At 44.8% G+C, this 19,700-nt stretch overlaps 1 protein-coding gene across 2 annotated transcripts in view; it reads right to left on the bottom strand.

Moving 5' to 3' along the window:
- Positions 1-19,700, bottom strand: part of LOC121545401 (nuclear pore membrane glycoprotein 210-like) — a 64,453-nt gene that overhangs the window by 36,583 nt on the left and 8,170 nt on the right. For both annotated transcript variants that reach the window (XM_041855900.2, XM_045209548.1), the window contains exons 2-7: positions 19,117-19,256; positions 10,044-10,175; positions 8,554-8,650; positions 8,071-8,221; positions 592-724; positions 175-333 (exon numbers count right to left, since the gene is read on the bottom strand). In XM_041855900.2, coding sequence (XP_041711834.2) covers positions 175-333; positions 592-724; positions 8,071-8,221; positions 8,554-8,650; positions 10,044-10,175; positions 19,117-19,256 — 812 coding nt within the window. The remainder of the gene's footprint in view (positions 1-174; positions 334-591; positions 725-8,070; positions 8,222-8,553; positions 8,651-10,043; positions 10,176-19,116; positions 19,257-19,700) is intronic.

Consider the following 19,700-nt stretch of genomic DNA (forward strand, 5'->3'; position numbering starts at 1 on the left):
TAGCTCTCCAAGGTCTGCAATGACAAGAGGAAAACTGTTGATGCACTACCCAATTAAAAAAATATATTTGTTTTAGTTGCTGCTAACTACCAACTAATGTTATAACACTGTAGAGTAGTCTCAGACCTAAACTAATCAAGATCATATGAAGTGTATGTTGTCTTAAAAGGATACTCTTGTGATCCAGCACCACGTTGACGTGTCCCAGCTGCAGGGCGTTGACAGTGGAGGTGCTCTGATCCAGACTAGCCACAGCCAGGTCAGTGTTTCCATCAGCACCAGCCACACTGTTCTGGACGTGCAGCTCATATTGATCACAGGGCATGGATAACTCTGGAACACAACATTACCCTGGGTTAGATCTTCATGATTTGTCTTCATTAACTATTTCGTACATAGATGGGATGGACAGTATACACCCTGAACTGTGATACGAATACCATCTAATCATTCTTGATACTACAATGCTGTATCCAATGACACAATTCAATACTTTTCTAGACCCACTTTTTTGTGTCAACTATTGTCGTTACATCATTGGATTTGTAATTGCATAGAATGATATACTGTATAGTGTAAGTCCAGACCCACCTGTGATCTTTCCCTGTCTGATCTTCTGGACCTTGTATTGGATGGATGTGCCCACCAGCAGGTAGACATCACGTGCAGGGCTCAGCAGGATGTTGTCCAGAATCAGCAGTTTCACCTCTGCTGCACCCACATCCTGTGTGAAGGGTAGATACCATAGTTAAGGCACGGCGTACAAACACATTTACTCCACACAGAGATGCATACAAAGCTCTCCCTCGCCCTCCATTTGGCAAATCTGACCAAACTCCATCTTCCTGATTCTTGCTTACAAGCAAAAACTCAAACAGGAAGAACCAGTGACACGCTCAATTCGGAAGTGGTCCAATTAAGCGGATGCTAAGATACAGGACTGTTTTGCTTGCACAGACTGGAATATGTTCTGGGATTCATCCGATGGCATTAAGGAGTTTACAAAATCAGTCACCGGCTTCATTAATAAGTGCATCGACGACGATGTCCCCACAGTGACTGTACATACATATCCCAACCAGAAGCCATGGATTACAGGCAACATCCGCACTGGGCTAAAGGCTAGAGCTGCCACTTTCAAGGAGCGGGACACTACCCCAGACACTTATAAGAAAGCCGGTGTGAGTACAAGCTTTAAACAGGTTAACATTCACAAGGCCACAGGGCCAGCTGGATTACCAGGATGCGTATTCAGAGCATGCGCTGACCATCTGGCAAGTGTCTTCACTGACATTTTCAACCTCTCCCTGACCCAGTCTGTATTACCTACATGTTTCAAGCAGACAACCATAGTCCTAAGGCTGGGCGATATGGCTTAAAAATCTAATTTATGGGCGATAAACGAGATAGATATCTCTATCTATACAGTGCATGCGGAAAGTATTCAGACCCCTTTACCCACATTTTGTTACTTTACAGCCTTTTTTTTTTTTATCTCTTCTTATCAATCTACACACAATACCCCATTTGACAAAGCAAAAACAGGTTTTTAAAAACGTCCTTCTAAAAAAATAATGAAATATCACATTTACATAAGTATTCAGACCCTTTACATTGTTGAAGGACCTTTGGCACCGATTACAGCCTAGAGTCTTCTTGGGTATGACACTACAAACTTGGCACACCTGTATTTGGGGAGTTTCTCTCATTCTTCTCTGCAGATCCTCTCAAGCTCTGTCGGTTGGATGGAGAGCGTCGCTGCACAACTATTTTCAGGTCTCTCCAGAGATGTTCAAGTCCGGGCTCTGTCTGGGCCACTCAAGGACATACAGAGACTTGTCCTGAATCCACTCCTGCGTTGTCTCGGCTGTGTACTTAGGGTCGTTGTCGTGTTGGAAGGTTAACCTTTGCCCCAGTCTGAGGTCCTGAGTGCTCTGCAGCAGGTTTTCATCAAGGATCTCTCTGTACTTGGCTCCGTTCACCTTTCCCTCGATCCTGACTAGTCTCCCAGTCCCTGCCGCTGAAAAACATCCCCACAGCATGATGCTGCCACCACCATACTTCACCGTAGGGATGGTGCCAGGTTTCCTCCAGACGTGACGCTTGGCATTCAGGCCAAAGACTTCAATCTTGATTTCATCAGACCAGATAATCATTTCTCATGGTCTGAGTCCTTTAGGTGCCAAGCGGGCTGTCATGTGCCTTTTACTGAGGAGTGGCTTCCGTATGGCCACTCTACCATAAAGGCCTGATTGGTGGAGGGCTGCAGAGATGGTTGTCCTTCTGGAAGGTTCTCCCATCTCCACAGAGGAACTCAGGAGCTCTGTCAGAGTGACTATCGGGTTGTTGGTCACCTCCCTGACCAAGGCCCTTCTCCCCCGATTGCTCAGGCAGTGTCAGCGGAAGGCCAAAAAAAGCCACAGACTGTTCGCTCTGCTACTGCACAGCAAGCGGTGCCAATGCACCAAGTCTGGAACCAACAGGACCCTGAACAGCTTCTACCCCCAAGCCATCAGACTACTAAACAAGACTGCTAAATAGCTAATCAAATGGCCACCCGGACTACCTGCATTGACCGTGGACTCTACCCACATATACTTACACTGACACCCCAACAAACACACTGCATACACCCACACATAACTGCTACTGTCTTATCTATCCTGTTGCCTAGTCACTTTACCACTACCTATATGTATAGTACATAGCTACCTCGTACCCCTGCACATCGACTTGGTACAGTATATAGCCATGTTATTTTCTACTCCCTGTATATAGCCACGTTATTTTCTACTCCCTGTATATAGCCACGTTACTTTCTACTCCCTGTATATAGCCACGTTACTTTCTACTCCCTGTATATAGCCACGTTACTTTCTACTCCCTGTATATAGCCACGTTACTTTCTACTCCCTGTATATAGCCACGTTACTTTCTACTCCCTGTATATAGCCACGTTATTTTCTACTCCCTGTATATAGCCACGTTACTTTCTACTCCCTGTATATAGCCACGTTACTTTCTACTCCCTGTAAATAGCCACGTTATTTTCTACTCCCTGTATATAGCCACGTTACTTTCTACTCCCTGTATATAGCCACGTTACTTTCTACTCCCTGTATATAGTCACGTTACTTTCTACTCCCTGTATATATCCACGTTACTTTCTACTCCCTGTATATATCCATGTTATTTTCTACTCCTTGTATATAGCCACATTATTTTCATAGACAAAGAAATTATCAGTCTATAATTTTAATGGTAGGTTTATTTGAACAGTGAGAGACAGAATAAGAAACAAAAAAATCCAGAAAAACGCATGTCAAAAATGTTATAAAAAGATTTGCATTTTAATGAGGGAAATAAGTATTTGACCCCTCTGCAAAACATGACTTAGTACTTGGTGGCAAAACCCTTGTTGGCAATCACAGAGGTCAGACGTTTCTTGTAGTTGGCCACCAGGTTTGCACACATCTCAGGAGGGAATTTGTCCCACTCCTCTTTGCAGATCTTCTCCAAGTCATTAAGGTTTCAAGGCTGACGTTTGGCAACTCTAACCTTCAGCTCCCTCCACAGATTCTCTATGGGATTAAGGTCTGGAGACCACTCCAGGACCTTAATGTGCTTCTTCTTGAGCCACTCCTTTGTTGCCTTGGCCGTGTGTTTTGGGTCATTGTCATGCTGGAATACCCATCCACGACCCATTTTCAATGCCCTGGCTGAGGGAAGGAGGTTCTCACCCAAGATTTGACGATACATGGCCCCGTCCATCATCCCTTTGATGCGGTGAAGTTGTCCTGTCCCCTTAGCAGAAAAACACCCCTGTTTGACGGTGGGGATGGTGTTCTTCGGGTCATAGGCAGCATTCCTCCTCCTCCAAACACGGCGAGTTGAGTTGATGCCAAAGAGCTCCATTTTGGTCTCATCTGACCACAACACTTTCACCCAGTTCTCCTCTGAATCAATCAGATGTTCATTGGCAAACTTCAGACGGGCATGTATGTGTGCTTTCTTGAGCAGAGGGACCTTGCGGGCGCTGCAGGATTTCAGTCCTTCACGGCATAGTGTGTTACCAATTGTTTTCTTGGTGACTATGGTCCCAGCTGCCTTGAGATCATTGACAAGATCCTCCCGTGTAGTTCTGGGCTGATTCCTCACCATTCTCATGATCTTTGCAACTCCACGAGGTGAGCTCTTGCATGGAGCCCCAGGCCGAGGGAGATTGACAGTTCTTTTGTGTTTCTTCCATTTGAGAATAATCGCACCAACTGTTGTCACCTTCTCACCAAGCTGCTTGGCGATGGTCTTGTAGCCCATTCCAGCCTTGTGTAGGTCTACAATCTTGTCCCTGACATCCTTGGATAGCTCTTTGGTCTTGGCCATGGTGGAGAGTTTGGAATCTGATTGATTGCTTCTGTGGACAGGTGTCTTTTATACAGGTAACAAACTGAGATTAGGAGCACTCCCTTTAAGAGTGTGCTCCTAATCTCAGCTCGTTACCTGTATAAAAGACACCTGGGAGCCAGAAATCTTTTCTGATTGAGAGGGGGTCAAATACAGTGGGGAAAAAAGTATTTAGTCAGCCACCAATTGTGCAAGTTCTCCCACTTAAAAAGATGAGAGAGGCCTGTAATTTTCATCATAGGTACACGTCAACTATGACAGACAAAATGAGAAAAGAAAATCACATTGTAGGATTTTTAATGAATTTATTTGCAAATTATGATGGAAAATAAGTATTTGGTCAATAACAAAAGTTTCTCAATACTTTGTTATATACCCTTTGTTGGCAATGACACAGGTCAAACGTTTTCTGTAAGTCTTCACAAGGTTTTCACACACTGTTGCTGGTATTTTGGCCCATTCCTCCCTGCAGATCTCCTCTAGAGCAGTGATGTTTTGGGGCTGTCGCTGGGCAACACAGACTTTCAACTCCCTCCAAAGATTTTCTATGGGGTTGAGATCTGAAGACTGGCTAGGCCACTCCAGGACCTTGAAATGCTTCTTACGAAGCCATTCCTTCGTTGCCCGGGCGGTGTGTTTGGGATCATTGTCATGCTGAAAGACCCAGCCACGTTTCATCTTCAATGCCCTTGCTGATGGAAGGAGGTTTTCACTCAAAATCTCACGATACATGGCCCCATTCATTCTTTCCTTTACACGGATCAGTCGTCCTGATCCCTTTGCAGAAAAACAGCCCCAAAGCATGATGTTTCCACCCCCATGCTTCACAGTAGGTATGGTGTTCTTTGGATGCAACTCAGCATTCTTTGTCCTCCAAACACGACGAGTTGAGTTTTTACCAAAAAGTTATATTTTGGTTTCATCTGACCATATGACATTCTCCCAATCCTCTTCTGGATCATCCAAATGCACTCTAGCAAACTTCAGACGGGCCTGGACATGTACTGGCTTAAGCAGGGGACACGTCTGGCACTGCAGGATTTGAGTCCCTGGCGGCGTAGTGTGTTACTGATGGTAGGCTTTGTTACTTTGGTCCCAGCTCTCTGCAGGTCATTCACTAGGTCTCCCCGTGTGGTTCTGGGATTTTTGCTCACCGTTCTTGGGATCATTTTGACCCCACGGGGTGAGATCTTGCGTGGAGCCCCAGATCGAGGGAGATTATCAGTGGTCTTGTATGTCTTCCATTTCCTAATAATTGCTCCCACAGTTGATTTCTTCAAACCAAGCTGCTTACCTATTGCAGATTCAGTCTTCCCAGCCTGGTGCAGGTCTACAATTTTGTTTCTGGTGTCCTTTGACAGCTCTTTGGTGTTGGCCATAGTGGAGTTTGGAGTGTGACTGTTTGAGGTTGTGGACAGGTGTCTTTTATACTGATAACAAGTTCAAAACAGGTGCCATTAATACAGGTAACGAGTGGAGGACAGAGGAGCCTCTTAAAGAAGAAGTTACAGGTCTGTGAGAGCCAGAAATCTTGCTTGTTTGTAGGTGACCAAATACTTATTTTCCACCATAATTTGCAAATAAATTCATTAAAAATCCTACAATATGATTTTCTGGATTTTTTTCTTCTCATTTTGTCTGTCATAGTTGACGTGTACCTATGATGAAAATTACAGGCCTCTCTCATCTTTTTAAGTGGGAGAACTTGCACAATTGGTGGCTGACTAAATACTTTTTTTCCCCACTGTACTTATTTCCCTCATTAAAATGCAAATCAATTTATAACATTTTTTACATGCTTTTTTCTGGATTTTTTTGTTGTTATTCTGTCTCTCACGGTTCAAATAAACCTACCATTAAAATTATAGACTGATCATTTCTTTGTCAGTGGGCAAACGTACAAAATCAGCAGGGGATCAAATACTTTTTTCCCTCACTGTATATAGCCATGTTATTTTCTACTCCCTCTATATAACCATGTTATTTTCTACTCCCTCTATATAACCATGTTATTTTCTACTCCCTGTATATAACCACATTATTTTCTACTCCCTGTATATAGCCACGTTATTTTCTACTCCCTGTATATAGCCACGTTATTTTCTACTCCCTCTATATAACCATGTTATTTTCTACTCCCTCTATATAACCATGTTATTTTCTATCCTCTATATACCATATTTTCTACTTCTATATAACCATGTTATTTTCTACTCCCTGTATATAGCCACGTTATTTTCTACTCCCTGTATATAACCATGTTATTTTCTACTCCCTCTATATAACCATGTTATTTTCTACTCCCTGTATATAGCCACGTTATTTTCTACTCCCTGTATATTGCCATGTTATTTTCTACTCCCTGTATATAGCCACGTTATTTTCTACTCCCTGTATATAGCCATGTTATTTTCTACTCCCTGTATATAGCCACGTTATTTTCTACTCCCTGTATATAGCCACGTTATTTTCTACTCCCTGTATATAACCATGTTATTTTCTACTCCCTGTATATAGCCATGTTATTTTCTACTCCCTGTATATAGCCACGTTATTTTCTACTCCCTGTATATAACCATGTTATTTTCTACTCCCTCTATATAACTATGTTATTTTATACTCCCTGTATATAGCCACGTTATTTTCTACTCCCTGTATATAGCCACGTTATTTTCTACTGCCTGTATATAGCCACGTTATTTTCTACTCCCTGTATATAGCCATGCTATTTTCTACTCCCTGTATATAGCCACGTTATTTTCTACTCCCTGTATATAGCCACGTTATTTTCTACTCCCTGTATATAGCCATGTTATTTTTACTCGTTATTTTTATTCGTTATTCACTGTGTATTTTTCCTTGTGTCACTATTTCTATGTTATCTCATCTTTAACTCTGCATCGTTGGAAATTGACCCGTAAGTAAGCATTTCACTGTTACTCTTCACCTGTTTTCTACGAAGCATGTGACAAATGCAATTTCATTTAGTCAACTTTGCAATCATATTTTGCATCATTATATTTACATTTCAGTCATTTAGCAGACACTTATCCGTAGCAACTTACAGTAGTAATTAGGGTTAAGTGCCTTGCTCAAGGGCACGTCAACAGATTTTTCACCTAGTCGGCTCGGGCATTCGAACCAGCAACTTTTCAGTTACTGGCCCAACACTAATAACAGCTAGGCTAACTATAATTGACTGTTCTACTACATCCCACAGTGGTATTGTAATCTCTAACTAATATTAGGCCCATTTTATGTCCCTGGAGGTTTTTTCATTTCAGACAGGTGACCTCATGGCAAACAGGTCATCGCCTGACGACGGTCCAGATGGCTAGACTAACTTTACTAGCTGTGACATCACAGATAAGGCTGGAGAGGAGACATCACTGTAACGCAAGTCAGCCTGTTATTTATAGCTGTCTATACCCCTTGAGGGCTGCTGTCTGCCACGAGCTGAGATGATAGAAGGAAACTATTTTAACTATTTTAATTTGAGCTAGAGTTCTTCTACTCCTCTGATGTTCCCTTCCCTCGCTCCTAAAAATACATCTGATTGCGGTCCTTGAGCCAGTATTTGATTCTTAATTATATAGTATGATAATCCATCTACAGACTACTTCAAAAACAAGGTAAGAAATTCAGGAAATGAAATGAACGGAATACCTTATACAGAGATTCTTGTATTTTCGCCTTGAGTTTAGCGTGGCCCGTTTTCAGTCCTGACACCAAGATGATATCTCCCTGTTTCCCCACTCTCTCCATCTCAGAGATGTAACCAGAGGGGGTGTACGTAGACTCAGAGAATTTAAGAACCCTTGAGGGACGGAAAATGCATAACAAGCCTATTATTGACAGTGACAAACTGACATCTTGCAATTGACGTAAGTAATATATTCAACTTGTGATAAGATAATCTGAGGTCCATCATATACTGTACCTTAAAAGGTATTCTGGCACAAGGCAAATAATAAACAAATGTATTCAAATAACCTGATAAATCACAGGTTAGATTGAATTTGTATTGAACTGCCATCCTTAACCCAGTTGTTGTTATAATTATGTTGTTGACCATCTACTTTTACGTTCACTCCAACAGGCAGGCTCTTTTCTCCAGGGTTGAGTGCATGGCAACGTGGAGGAACTCACCGTAATGAATTGTAGGAGTCAGGGAATCCATCCATGTCTGCATCTTTCACTATGGTCCAGTCAAACACCAAGCTCGCTAGAGTACTGAAGGTGTTTCCTGCAAAATCAACAATTTGGGGGTTAGAGACATGGCTAAACACATGCTCCCATTGCTTGGGATTTGATTTAATGTACATAAAATTGTAGATGGGGCAATTTAATTTCAACGTAAAAATATATATTACATGTGACATGCAAAACATTGTCTTGTGAATTTGATGTGAAGTGTTGAAAGGACTTAACCATTTATACTTGTAAGAATTGGCCTATATGGGGGCCTACCGAGTGGCGCAGCGGTCTAAGGCACTGCATCGCAGTGCTAGAGGCATCACTACAGACCCGGGTACGATCCCGGGCTGTATCACAACCGGCCGTGATCGGGAGTCCCATAGGGCAGCGCACAATTGGCCCAGCGTAGTCCGGGTTAGGGGAGGGTTTGGCCGGGGGGGCTTTACTCATCGCGCTCTAGCGACTCCATGTGGAGGGTCGGGCGCCTGCAGGCTGACCTCGGTAGTCAGGTGAACGGTGTTTCCTCCGTCACATTGGTGCGGCTGGCTTCCGGGTTAAGCTTGCGGGTGAAGAAGCTGGACAAGGTTTGGCAGGTCACGTTTCGCAGGACGCATGACTTGACCTTTGCAAATCCCCAACGGGTCCGGAGGCAGAGATGAGACAAGATCGAAATTGCTTTCCAATTTAGGCGCTTATCAGTGCCATTTTCAACCCATATAAAAGGAGAAAACCCTGTGGACAAGACTGCAAATACAGCACACTAGTTTGACAAGTCCCTAAAGGTTGCAGTCACATAAGCCCAAACAAAACTAATAATCCTCTCAACACGATATTTTAGCTATTCCATTTGACAGATCTGAGAGTAGTACACATGAAGGCCAAAACAAACACCAAAATGCAATGCGCCTTAGGGGCCGTCATCAAACAGAATCAGGTTGTGGCGCCAGCTCATTTAAAATAGTGTCTGTGCCTGGCCAAAATGAAACCAGTGAGACAGAACAAACAGGGACATTTAACTGCTGCCTCAGGACAGGGAAGGCCTGCCTCAGGACAGGGAAGGCCTGCCTCAGGACATCACAATCATCACTACTGGAAAAGTCGTTAAGCCGGCTAGTGCACACAACAATGTGGATCTCTCCACGCATTATACTGAAGCGGGTAGCACTTTTCAGTTGTTCTTATATCTCTGTAGGAACACTGTCATTACTCTAGTAACATTGTATTAACATGTTGTTACATAGCAATTGAGTAATTATACTGTTAAAAAAAAGTGGAATATCAGGACTTTATGATACAATGGTGATTCAATGTTACTAGAGTAATTACAGTGTTACTACATAGGTAGGTGTTATGATGACAGGTCTTTGTTGACCAAAAGAGAACCAATGACACAAACTGTCCAGTAACACATAAGTAACACTGTATCCTTGAACACTCCTCACCCTCAGAGTCCAGTGCGTGGATCTTCAGTTCCAGTGGTGAGTCCTCCAGGTGCAGCTCTCTGGTGGTGGACACTATCTGGATCTCACTGATGATGTCCACGATGGCATCACAGCGCAGTACCTGTCCCGTTACTGAGGAGAGGAAAGGGGAGGGGAGACGAGTCACATACACAGGTACTGTATCAACATTTCTACAGAACCAGAAGTGTATATTCAAATAAAGTCAGGAATCAGTTTGTGGCTAACTCAGCTGAGTTTTGATAGGTCATGCTGTGATGAGTGATGGGCTACATATAGGATCGGACCAGATAGCTAGCAACAATAATAAGAAGCTGCCATGTGGGGAATTGTAGGTGGCTCATTTCAGCTAGTTTTATCTTGTTCTTGATACCATGTCTTGTTTTGAGGTGAAGATGCTCCTAAGCAACTTAGCAGTATTTTTCAAATGTTATTTCTCACATTATTAGCCCAGAACGTTCTTTGCATTATTACATACAGCCAGAAATAACTTTTGGATATCAGAGAGGCGGTAACTCACCAGCATTTCAACCAGGAATACAACTTTCCTGAATTGGATCCTTTGTTCGCACCTTTCAAAGAGATTGAACTTATCCTAGAGGCTGCTCCAAGACACTGCCAGCGGAGAAGAGGTATTCGGAGTGGACTATTAGCTCGACTCAGGAGGCGTACACACCATCCACCGCTTCCAAGTATATTACTCGCTAGTATTCAGTCCCTGGATAATAAAGTAGACGAGCTCAGGGCGAGGGTCTCCTTCCAGAGAGACATCAGGGACTGTAACATATTCTGTTTCACGGAATCATGGCTCTTTCCGGATATACTGTCCCCGTCCATACAGCCAGCTGCGTTCTCAATACATCGTGCAGATAGGCGGAGGTGTATGTTTCATGATTAACTACTCATGGTGTGATTGTTGTAACGTACAGGAACTCAAGTCCTTTTATTCACCCGGCCTAGAATACCTAAATCAAATGCCGACCGCATTATCTCCGTAGAGAATTTTCTTCGGTTATCGTCACAGCTGTGTATATTCCCCCTCAAGCTGATACCACGACAGCTCTCAAGGAACTACACTGGACCTTGAGCAAACTGGAAACCGCATATCCTGAGGCCACATTTATTATAGCTGGGGACTGAGGGAAAACGCTACCGAAGTTCTATCAACACATTGCCTGTAGTACTCACGTTTCAAAAACTCTCGACCAATGTTACTCTCCCTTCTGAGATGGCTACAAGGCCCTCCACCGCCCTCCCTTCGGCAAATCAGATCATGACTCCATTTTGCTTCTCCCTTCCTATAGGCAGAAATTCAAACAGGAAGTACCCGTGCTAAGGTCTATTCAACACTGGCCTGACTAATCGGAATCCATGCTTCAAGACTGTATTGATCACACGGACTGGGACATGTTCCGGGTTGCCTCTGAGTATAACATTGACGTACACACTAACACGGTGACTGAGTTCATTAGAAAGTGTATAAGGGATGTTGTTCCCACTGTGTCAATTAAACCTATCCAAACCAAAAACCGTGGATAGATGGCAGCATTCACGCAAAACTGAAAGTGCGAACCACCCCAATTAACCACGGCAAGGTGACTGGGAATATGATCGAATACAAACAATCCAGTTATGCCCTCCGTAAGGCAATCAAACATGCAAAACGTCAGTACAGAGACAAAGTGGAGTCGCAATTCAACGGTTCAGACAAGACGTACTGTATGTGGCAGAGACTCCAGACAATCATGGATTATAAAGGGAAAACCAGCCACGTCACGGACACCGACGTGTTGCTCCCGGACAAGCTAAACATCTTCTTCGCCCCCTTTGAGGATAACACAGTGCCGCCGACACAGGCCGCTCCCGAGGACTGATCTCTCGTTCTGTGAGCTGCCTGGAGTGATTACAGACATAATCAATCTCTCCCTATCCCAGTCTGCTGTCCCCACTTGTTTCAAGATGCCCACCATTGTTCCTGTACCCAAGAAAGCGAAGGTAACTGAACTTAATTACTATCGCCCAGTAGCATTCACTTCTGTCATCATGAAGTGCTTCGAGAGGCTAACTAAGGATCATATCACCTCCACCTTACCCAATATCCTAAACACACTGCCATTTGCATACCGCTCCAATAGATCCTTGGAGCTCCCGAGTGGCGCAGCGGTCTAAGGCACTGCATCTCAGTGCTTGAGGCGTCACTACAGACCCCCTGGTTCGATTCCAGGCTGTATCACAACCGGCCGTGATTGGGAGTCTCATAGGGCGGCGCACAATTGGCCCAACGTCGTCCGGGTTTGGCCGGTGTAGGCCATCATTGTAAATAAGATTTTTTTCTTAGCTGACTTGACTAGTTAAATAAAGGTAAAAAAATGCCCTATCCCATCTGGACAAGAGCAATACCAGTGTAAGAATGCTGTTCATTGACTACAGCTCAGCCTTCAACACCATAGTACCCTCCAAGCTCACCATTAAGCTTGGGGCCCTGGGTCTGAACCCCACCCTGTGCAACTGGGTCCTGGACTTCCTGACGGGCCGCCCCCAGGTGGTGAAAGTAGGAAACAAAACCTCCACTACGCTGATCCTCAACACAGAGGCCCCACAAGGGTGCGTGCTCAGCCCCCGCCTATACTCCCTGTTCACCGATGACGGCATGGCCACGCATGCCTCCAACTCAATCATCAAGTTCAGACGACACAACAGTGGTAGGCCTGATTCCAACAACGACGAGACAGCCTACAGGGAGGAGGTGAGGGCCCTGGCGGAGTGGTGCCACGAAAATAACCTCCCTCAACATCAACAAAACAAAGGAGCTGATCGTGGACTTCAGGAGACAGCAGCGGGAGCACACCCCCATCCACATCGATGGGGCCACAGTGGAGCAGGTGAAAAGCTTCAAGTTCCTCGGTGTACACATCACTGACCATCTGAAATGGTCCACCCACACTCCGTGTGGGGAAGAATGCGCAACAGCGCCTCTTCAGCCTCAGGAGGCAGGAGAAATTTGGCTTGGCCCCTAAGACCCTCACAAACTTTTACAGATGCACAATTGAGAGCATCCTGTCAGGCTGTATCACCACCTGGTACGGCAACTGCACCGCCCACAACAGCAGGGCTCTCCAGAGGGTGGAGCGGTCAGCCCAACACATCACCGGGAGCACACTGTCTGCCCTTCAGGACATTTACAGCACCCGTTGTCTCAGGAAGGCCAAGAAGATAATCAAGGACCTCAGCCACCCGAGCCACGGCCTGTTCACCCCTCTATCATCCAGAAAGCGAGGTCAGTACAGGTGCATCAAAGTTGGGACCGAGAGACTGTAAAACAGCATATATCTCAAGGCCATCAGACTTAAAACAGCCATCACTAGCCGGCTACCACCCAGTTACTCATCCCTATCCCTGCAGCTTAGAGGCTGCTGCCCTATGTACATAGACATGGAACACTGGTCACTTTAATCATGTTTACATACGGTTTTACCCATTTCATACAGTGGGGAAAAAAAGTATTTAGTCAGCCACCAATTGTGCAAGTTCTCCCACTTAAAAATATGAGAGAGGCCTGTAATTTTCATCATAGGTACACGTCAACTATGAAAGAGAAAATGAGGAAAAAAAATCCAGAAAATCACATTGTAGGATTTTTAATGAATTTATTTGCAAATTATGGTGGAAAATAAGTATTTGGTCAATAACAAAAGTTTCTCAATACTTTGTTATATACCCTTTGTTGGCAATGACACAGGTCAAACGTTTTCTGTAAGTCTTCACAAGGTTTTCACACACTGTTGCTGGTATTTTGGCCCATTCCTCCATGCAGATCTCCTCTAGAGCAGTGATGTTTTGGGGCTGTCGCTGGGCAATACGTACTTTCAACTCCCGCCAAAGATTTTCTATGGGGTTGAGATCTGGAGACTGGCTAGGCCACTCCAGGACCTTGAAATGCTTCTTACGAAGCCACTCCTTCGTTGCCCGGGCGGTGTGTTTGGGATCATTGTCATGCTGAAAGACCCAGCCACGTTTCATCTTCAATGCCCTTGCTGATGGAAGGAGGTTTTCACTCAAAATCTCATGATACATGGCCCCATTCATTCTTTCCTTTACACGGATCAGTCGTCCTGGTCCCTTTGCAGAAAAACAGCCCCAAAGCATGATGTTTCCACCCCCATGCTTCACAGTAGGTATGGTGTTCTTTGGATGCAACTCAGCATTCTTTGTCCTCCAAACACGACGAGTTGAGTTTTTACCAAAAAATTATATTTTGGTTTCATCTGACATTCTCCCAATCCTCTTCTGGATCATCCAAATGCACTCTAGCAAACTTCAGACGGGCCTGGACATGTACTGGCTTAAGCAGGGGGACACGTCTTGTACTGCAGGATTTGAGTCCCTGGCAGCGTAGTGTGTTACTGATGGTAGGCTTTGTTACTTTGGTCCCAGCTCTCTGCAGGTCATTCACTAGGTCCCCCGTGTGGTTCTGGGATTTTTGCTCACCGTTCTTGTGATCATTTTGACCCCACAGGGTGAGATCTTGCGTGGAGCCCCAGATCGAGGGAGATTATCAGTGGTCTTGCATGTCTTCCATTTCCTAATAATTGCTCCCACAGTTGATTTCTTCAAACCAAGCTGCTTACCTATTGCAGATTCAGTCTTCCCAGCCTGGTGCAGGTCTACAATTTAGTTTCTGGTGTCCTTTGACAGCTCTTTGGTCTTGGCCATAGTGGAGTTTGGAGTGTGACTGTTTGAGGTTGTGGACAGGTGTCTTTTATACTGATAACAAGTTCAAACAGGTGCCATTAATACAGGTAACGAGTGGAGGACAGAGGAGCCTCTTAAAGAAGAAGTTACAGGTCTGTGAGAGCCAGAAATCTTGCTTGTTTGTAGGTGACCAAATACTTATTTTCCACCATAATTTGCAAATAAATTCATTAAAAATCCTACAATGTGATTTTCTGGATTTCTTTTCCTCAGTTTGTCTGTCATAGTTGACGTGTACCTATGATGAAAATTACAGGCCTCTCTCATCTTTTTAAGTGGGAGAACTTGCACAATTGGTGGCTGACTAAATACTTTTTTTCCCCACTGTATGTATATACTGTATTCTAGTCAAGGCCATCCTATTCAACTATTGCTGTACATATACTATTCTTTCCACGTATTCTTCAGCTATACTACATATTCTATCCACATACTGTCTATAATGTCCCATCCCATCACATACATAACACACACACACTATATATATACAAAGGTATGTGGACATCCCTTCAAATTAGTGGATTTGGCTATTTCAGCCACACCTGTTGCTGACAGGTGTATAAAATCGAGCACACAACCATGCAATCTCTATAGACAAACATTGGCAGTTGAATGACCTCAGTGACTCAACGTGGCAATGTCATAGGATGCCACCTTTCCAACAAGTCAGTTCGTCAAATTTCTGCCCTGCTAGAGCTGCCCCGGTCAATTATAAGTGCTGTTATTGTGAAGTGGAAATGTCTAGGAGCAACGACGGCTCAGCCGTGAAGTGGTAGGCCACACAAGCTCACAGAACGGGACCACTGAGTGCTGAAGCGCATAGCGTGTAAAAAATAGTCTGTCCTCGGTTGCAACACTCACTACAGAGTTCCAAAATGCCTCTGGAAGCAACGTCAGCACAATAACTGTTAGTCGGGAGCTTTATGAAATGGGTTTCCATGGCTGAGCAGCCGCACACAAGCCTAAGATCACCATGCACAATGCCAAGCATCAGCTGGAGTGGTGTAAATCTCGCCGGCATTGGACTCTGGAGCAGTGGAAAAGCGTTCTCTTGAGTGATGAATCACCCTTTCACCATCTGGCAGTCCGACGGAAGAATCTGTGTTTGGTGGATGCCAGGAGAATGCTACCTGCCCAAAAGCATAGTACCAACTAACGTTTGATGGAGGAGGAATAATTGTCTGGGGCTGTTTTTCATGGTTCGGGCTAGGCCCCTTAGTTCCAGTGAAGGGAAATCTGAACGCTACAGCAAACAATGACATTCTAGACGATTCTGTGCTTCCAACTTTGTGGCAACAGTTTGGGGAAGGCTCCTTCCTGTTTCAGCATGACAATGCCCCCGTGCACAAAGCGAGGTCCATACAGAAATGGTTTGTCGAGATCGGTGTGGAAGACCTTGACTGGCCTGCATAGTGCCCTCACCTAAACCCCATCATACCCCTTTGGGATGAATTGGAACGCCGACTGTGAGTCAGGCCTAATTGCCCAACATCAGTGCCCGACCTTACTAATGCTCGTGGCTGAATGGAAACAAGTCCCCGCAGCAATGTTCCAACATCTAGTGGAAAGCCTTCCCAGAAGAGTGGAGGCTGTTATAGCAGCAAAGGGGGGACCAACTCCATATTAATGCCCATGATGTTCGACGAGCTGGTGTCCACATCCTTTTGGTCATGTATACACACTCCGGACTCCGACATTGCTATTCCTAATATTTCTATATATATCATTCTTTTACTTTTAGATTTGTGTGTATTGTTAGATATTACTGCACTGTTGGAGCTAGGAACACAAGCATTTCGCTACACCCGCAATAACATCTGCTAAATGTGTATATAACCAATAAAATTATTACATTTTTTTTACTGATGTCACGTCTATGATAATATGGCTAAAATTCCCTGTAACAATGTATTTGATAAACAAGTGCTCATTGTGCAAATGTATTAATGTTTTCAATAAACATTGGAGATGAAATATACACTGCTCAAAAAAATAAAGGGAACACTTAAACAACACAATGTAACTCCAAGTCAATCACACTTCTGTGAAATCAAACTGTCCACTTAGGAAGCAACACTGACTGACAATAAATTTCACATGCTGTTGTGCAAATGGAATAGACAACAGGTGGAAATTATAGGCAATTAGCAAGACACCCCCAATAAAGGACTGGTTTTGCAAGTGGTGACCACAGACCACTTCTCAGTTCCTATGCTTCCTGGCTGATGTTTTGGTCACTTTTGAATGCTGGCGGTGCTTTCACTCTAGTGGTAGCATGAGACGGAGTCTACAACCCACACAAGTGGCTCAGGTAGTGCAGCTCATCCAGGATGGCACATCAATGCGAGCTGTGGCAAGAAGGTTTGCTGTGTCTGTCAGCGTAGTGTCCAGAGCATGGAGGCGCTACCAGGAGACAGGCCAGTACATCAGGAGACGTGGAGGAGGCCGTAGGAGGGCAACAACCCAGCAGCAGGACTGCTACCTCCGCCTTTGTGCAAGGAGGAGCAGGGGGAGCACTGCCAGAGCCCTGCAAAATGACCTCCAGCAGGCCACAAATGTGCATGTGTCTGCTCAAACGGTCAGAAACAGACTCCATGAGGGTGGTATGAGGGCCCGACGTCCACAGGTGGGGGGTTGTGCTTACAGCCCAACACCGTGCAGGACGTTTGGCATTTGCCAGAGAACACCAAGATTGGCAAATTCGCCACTGGCGCCCTGTGCTCTTCACAGATGAAAGCAGGTTCACACTGAGCACGTGACAGATTTGACAGAGTCTGGAGACGCCGTGGAGAACGTTCTGCTGCCTGCAACATCCTCCAGCATGACCGGTTTGGCGGTGGGTCGTCATGGTGTGGGGTGGCATTTCTTTGGGGGGCCGCACAGCCCTCCATGTGCTCGCCAGAGGTAGCCTGACTGCCATTAGGTACCGAGATGAGATCTTCAGACCCCTTGTGAGACCATATGCTGGTGCGGTTGGCCCTGAGTTCCTCCTAATGCAAGACAATGCTAGACCTCATGTGGCTGGAGTGTGTCAGCAGTTCCTGCAAGAGGAAGGCATTGATGCTATGGACAGGCCCACCCGTTCCCCAGACCTGAATCCAATTGAGCACATCTGGGACATCATGTCTCGCTCCATCCACCAACGCCACGTTGCACCACAGACTGTCCAGGAGTTGGCGGATGCTTTAGTCCAGGTCTGGGAGGAGATCCCTCAGGAGACCATCCACCACCTCAACAGGAGCATGCCCAGGCGTTGTAGGGAGGTCATACAGGCACGTGGATGCCACACACACTACTGAGCCTCATTTTGACTTGTTTTAAGGACATTACATCAAAGTTGGATCAGCCTGTAGTGTGGTTTTCCACTTTAATTTTGAGGGTGACTCCAAATCCAGACCTCCATGGGTTGATACATTTGATTTCCATTGATAATTTGTGTGATTTTGTTGTCAGCACATTCAACTATGTAAAGAAAAAAGTCATTCAGATCTAGGATGTGTTATTTTAGTGTTCCCTTTTTGAGCAGTGTAGTTCACGTGGTCAACAATCTAAGCCAACCCCGTCTATTTTCCCCATAGTTGCGCATGTGTCGTTTTTGTTGCTAAACACCCAACCCGTCTATAGCACTGGAGTAAACAGCTGGTTTACAGTATTGCACAATGCTGTAAACCAATGTTCTTCATTCCTTTTACTGAGCCCCACAGGGATGCACTTTTTTGTTCTAACCCAGCACTAACAAGCCTGATTCAGCTAATCAAGGGAAATGTTTCAACATATAGTTAATAGGGTCGACTTGTGCAATACACCGAGTAGATTATCTGGTGATGACCTTTAGGCTAAATCACCTCAACTTCCAAAGACTGAACAATAACAAGTCCTTATCATTAAGAGTTTAGAGAATCTATGCAGCTCTTATCTCAATTCGACCCTCATGAACTAGTAGATGAGCAAGTAGTACCATTTCACCCGTTCATGTTAGCCTCATATCATGCCGCTTCAAAAGGCCACAAAGGCTATTTGACCAAAAGTTTAGCCACAATAAACGGACATTTGCATTGACACCAAGTAAGCAGACGTTGTCTCTTCATCCAAGTAGGTACTCTACTCCAGTGGTTCCCAACCTTTTTCAGTTACTGTACCATCAACTGAAGTTTGCTCTGCCCGGAGTACCCCTGATGTACCCCCTCATATGCATTTTACCATTAAGACTGTGGTTTCATGAGTCTTCAAGTATCCCCTGTGGATATGCCAAGTACCCCCAGGGTTCCTACTACACCTGGTTGGAAACCACTGCTCTACTCACCGACATCCTCAGCCAGTATGATGCTGGTGAGTCTGGAGGAATGGGTGGAGCGGGCCTGGAGAACAGCTTTCTGGGAACACTGTCTGCTGCGGTCAGCCTCTATAGCCTCGATGCTGGCCACCTCCGGTCTGGTGGAAGACCTGGATGTACGAAAGGTATTCAGACACTCTGGGGACAATTTAAGTTTATAGATAAATACTTCTTATTTATTCAAAACCAACGCATTTGCTTTCATCTGGTTGCTTTCTGTCCTCTTCAGCAAAACCTGGTGAACATTAACATTTACATTTTAGTCATTTAGCAGACGCTCTTATCCAGAGCGACTTACAGTTAGTGAGTGCATACATTTTTCCTACTGGCCCCCCAGGGGAAACGAACCCACAACCCTGGCGTTGCAAGCGCCATGCTCTACCAACTGAGATACAGGAGACCTGTAAATCGGTCTAATAAATCCTATTTTGCCCAAGGACATGTTGGGAGCTGTTATCTAATGACAGGAAATAATACAATCTATTTTGACAGGAAATGTATATGAAATGAAAGGCATAAAGTTGATTTAGTGTTTATCAACTTGTACTGTCAGC

This window comes from Coregonus clupeaformis, chromosome 30 (assembly GCF_020615455.1).
Source record: "Coregonus clupeaformis isolate EN_2021a chromosome 30, ASM2061545v1, whole genome shotgun sequence".
In the NCBI taxonomy this organism is placed as follows: Eukaryota; Metazoa; Chordata; class Actinopteri; order Salmoniformes; family Salmonidae; genus Coregonus; species Coregonus clupeaformis.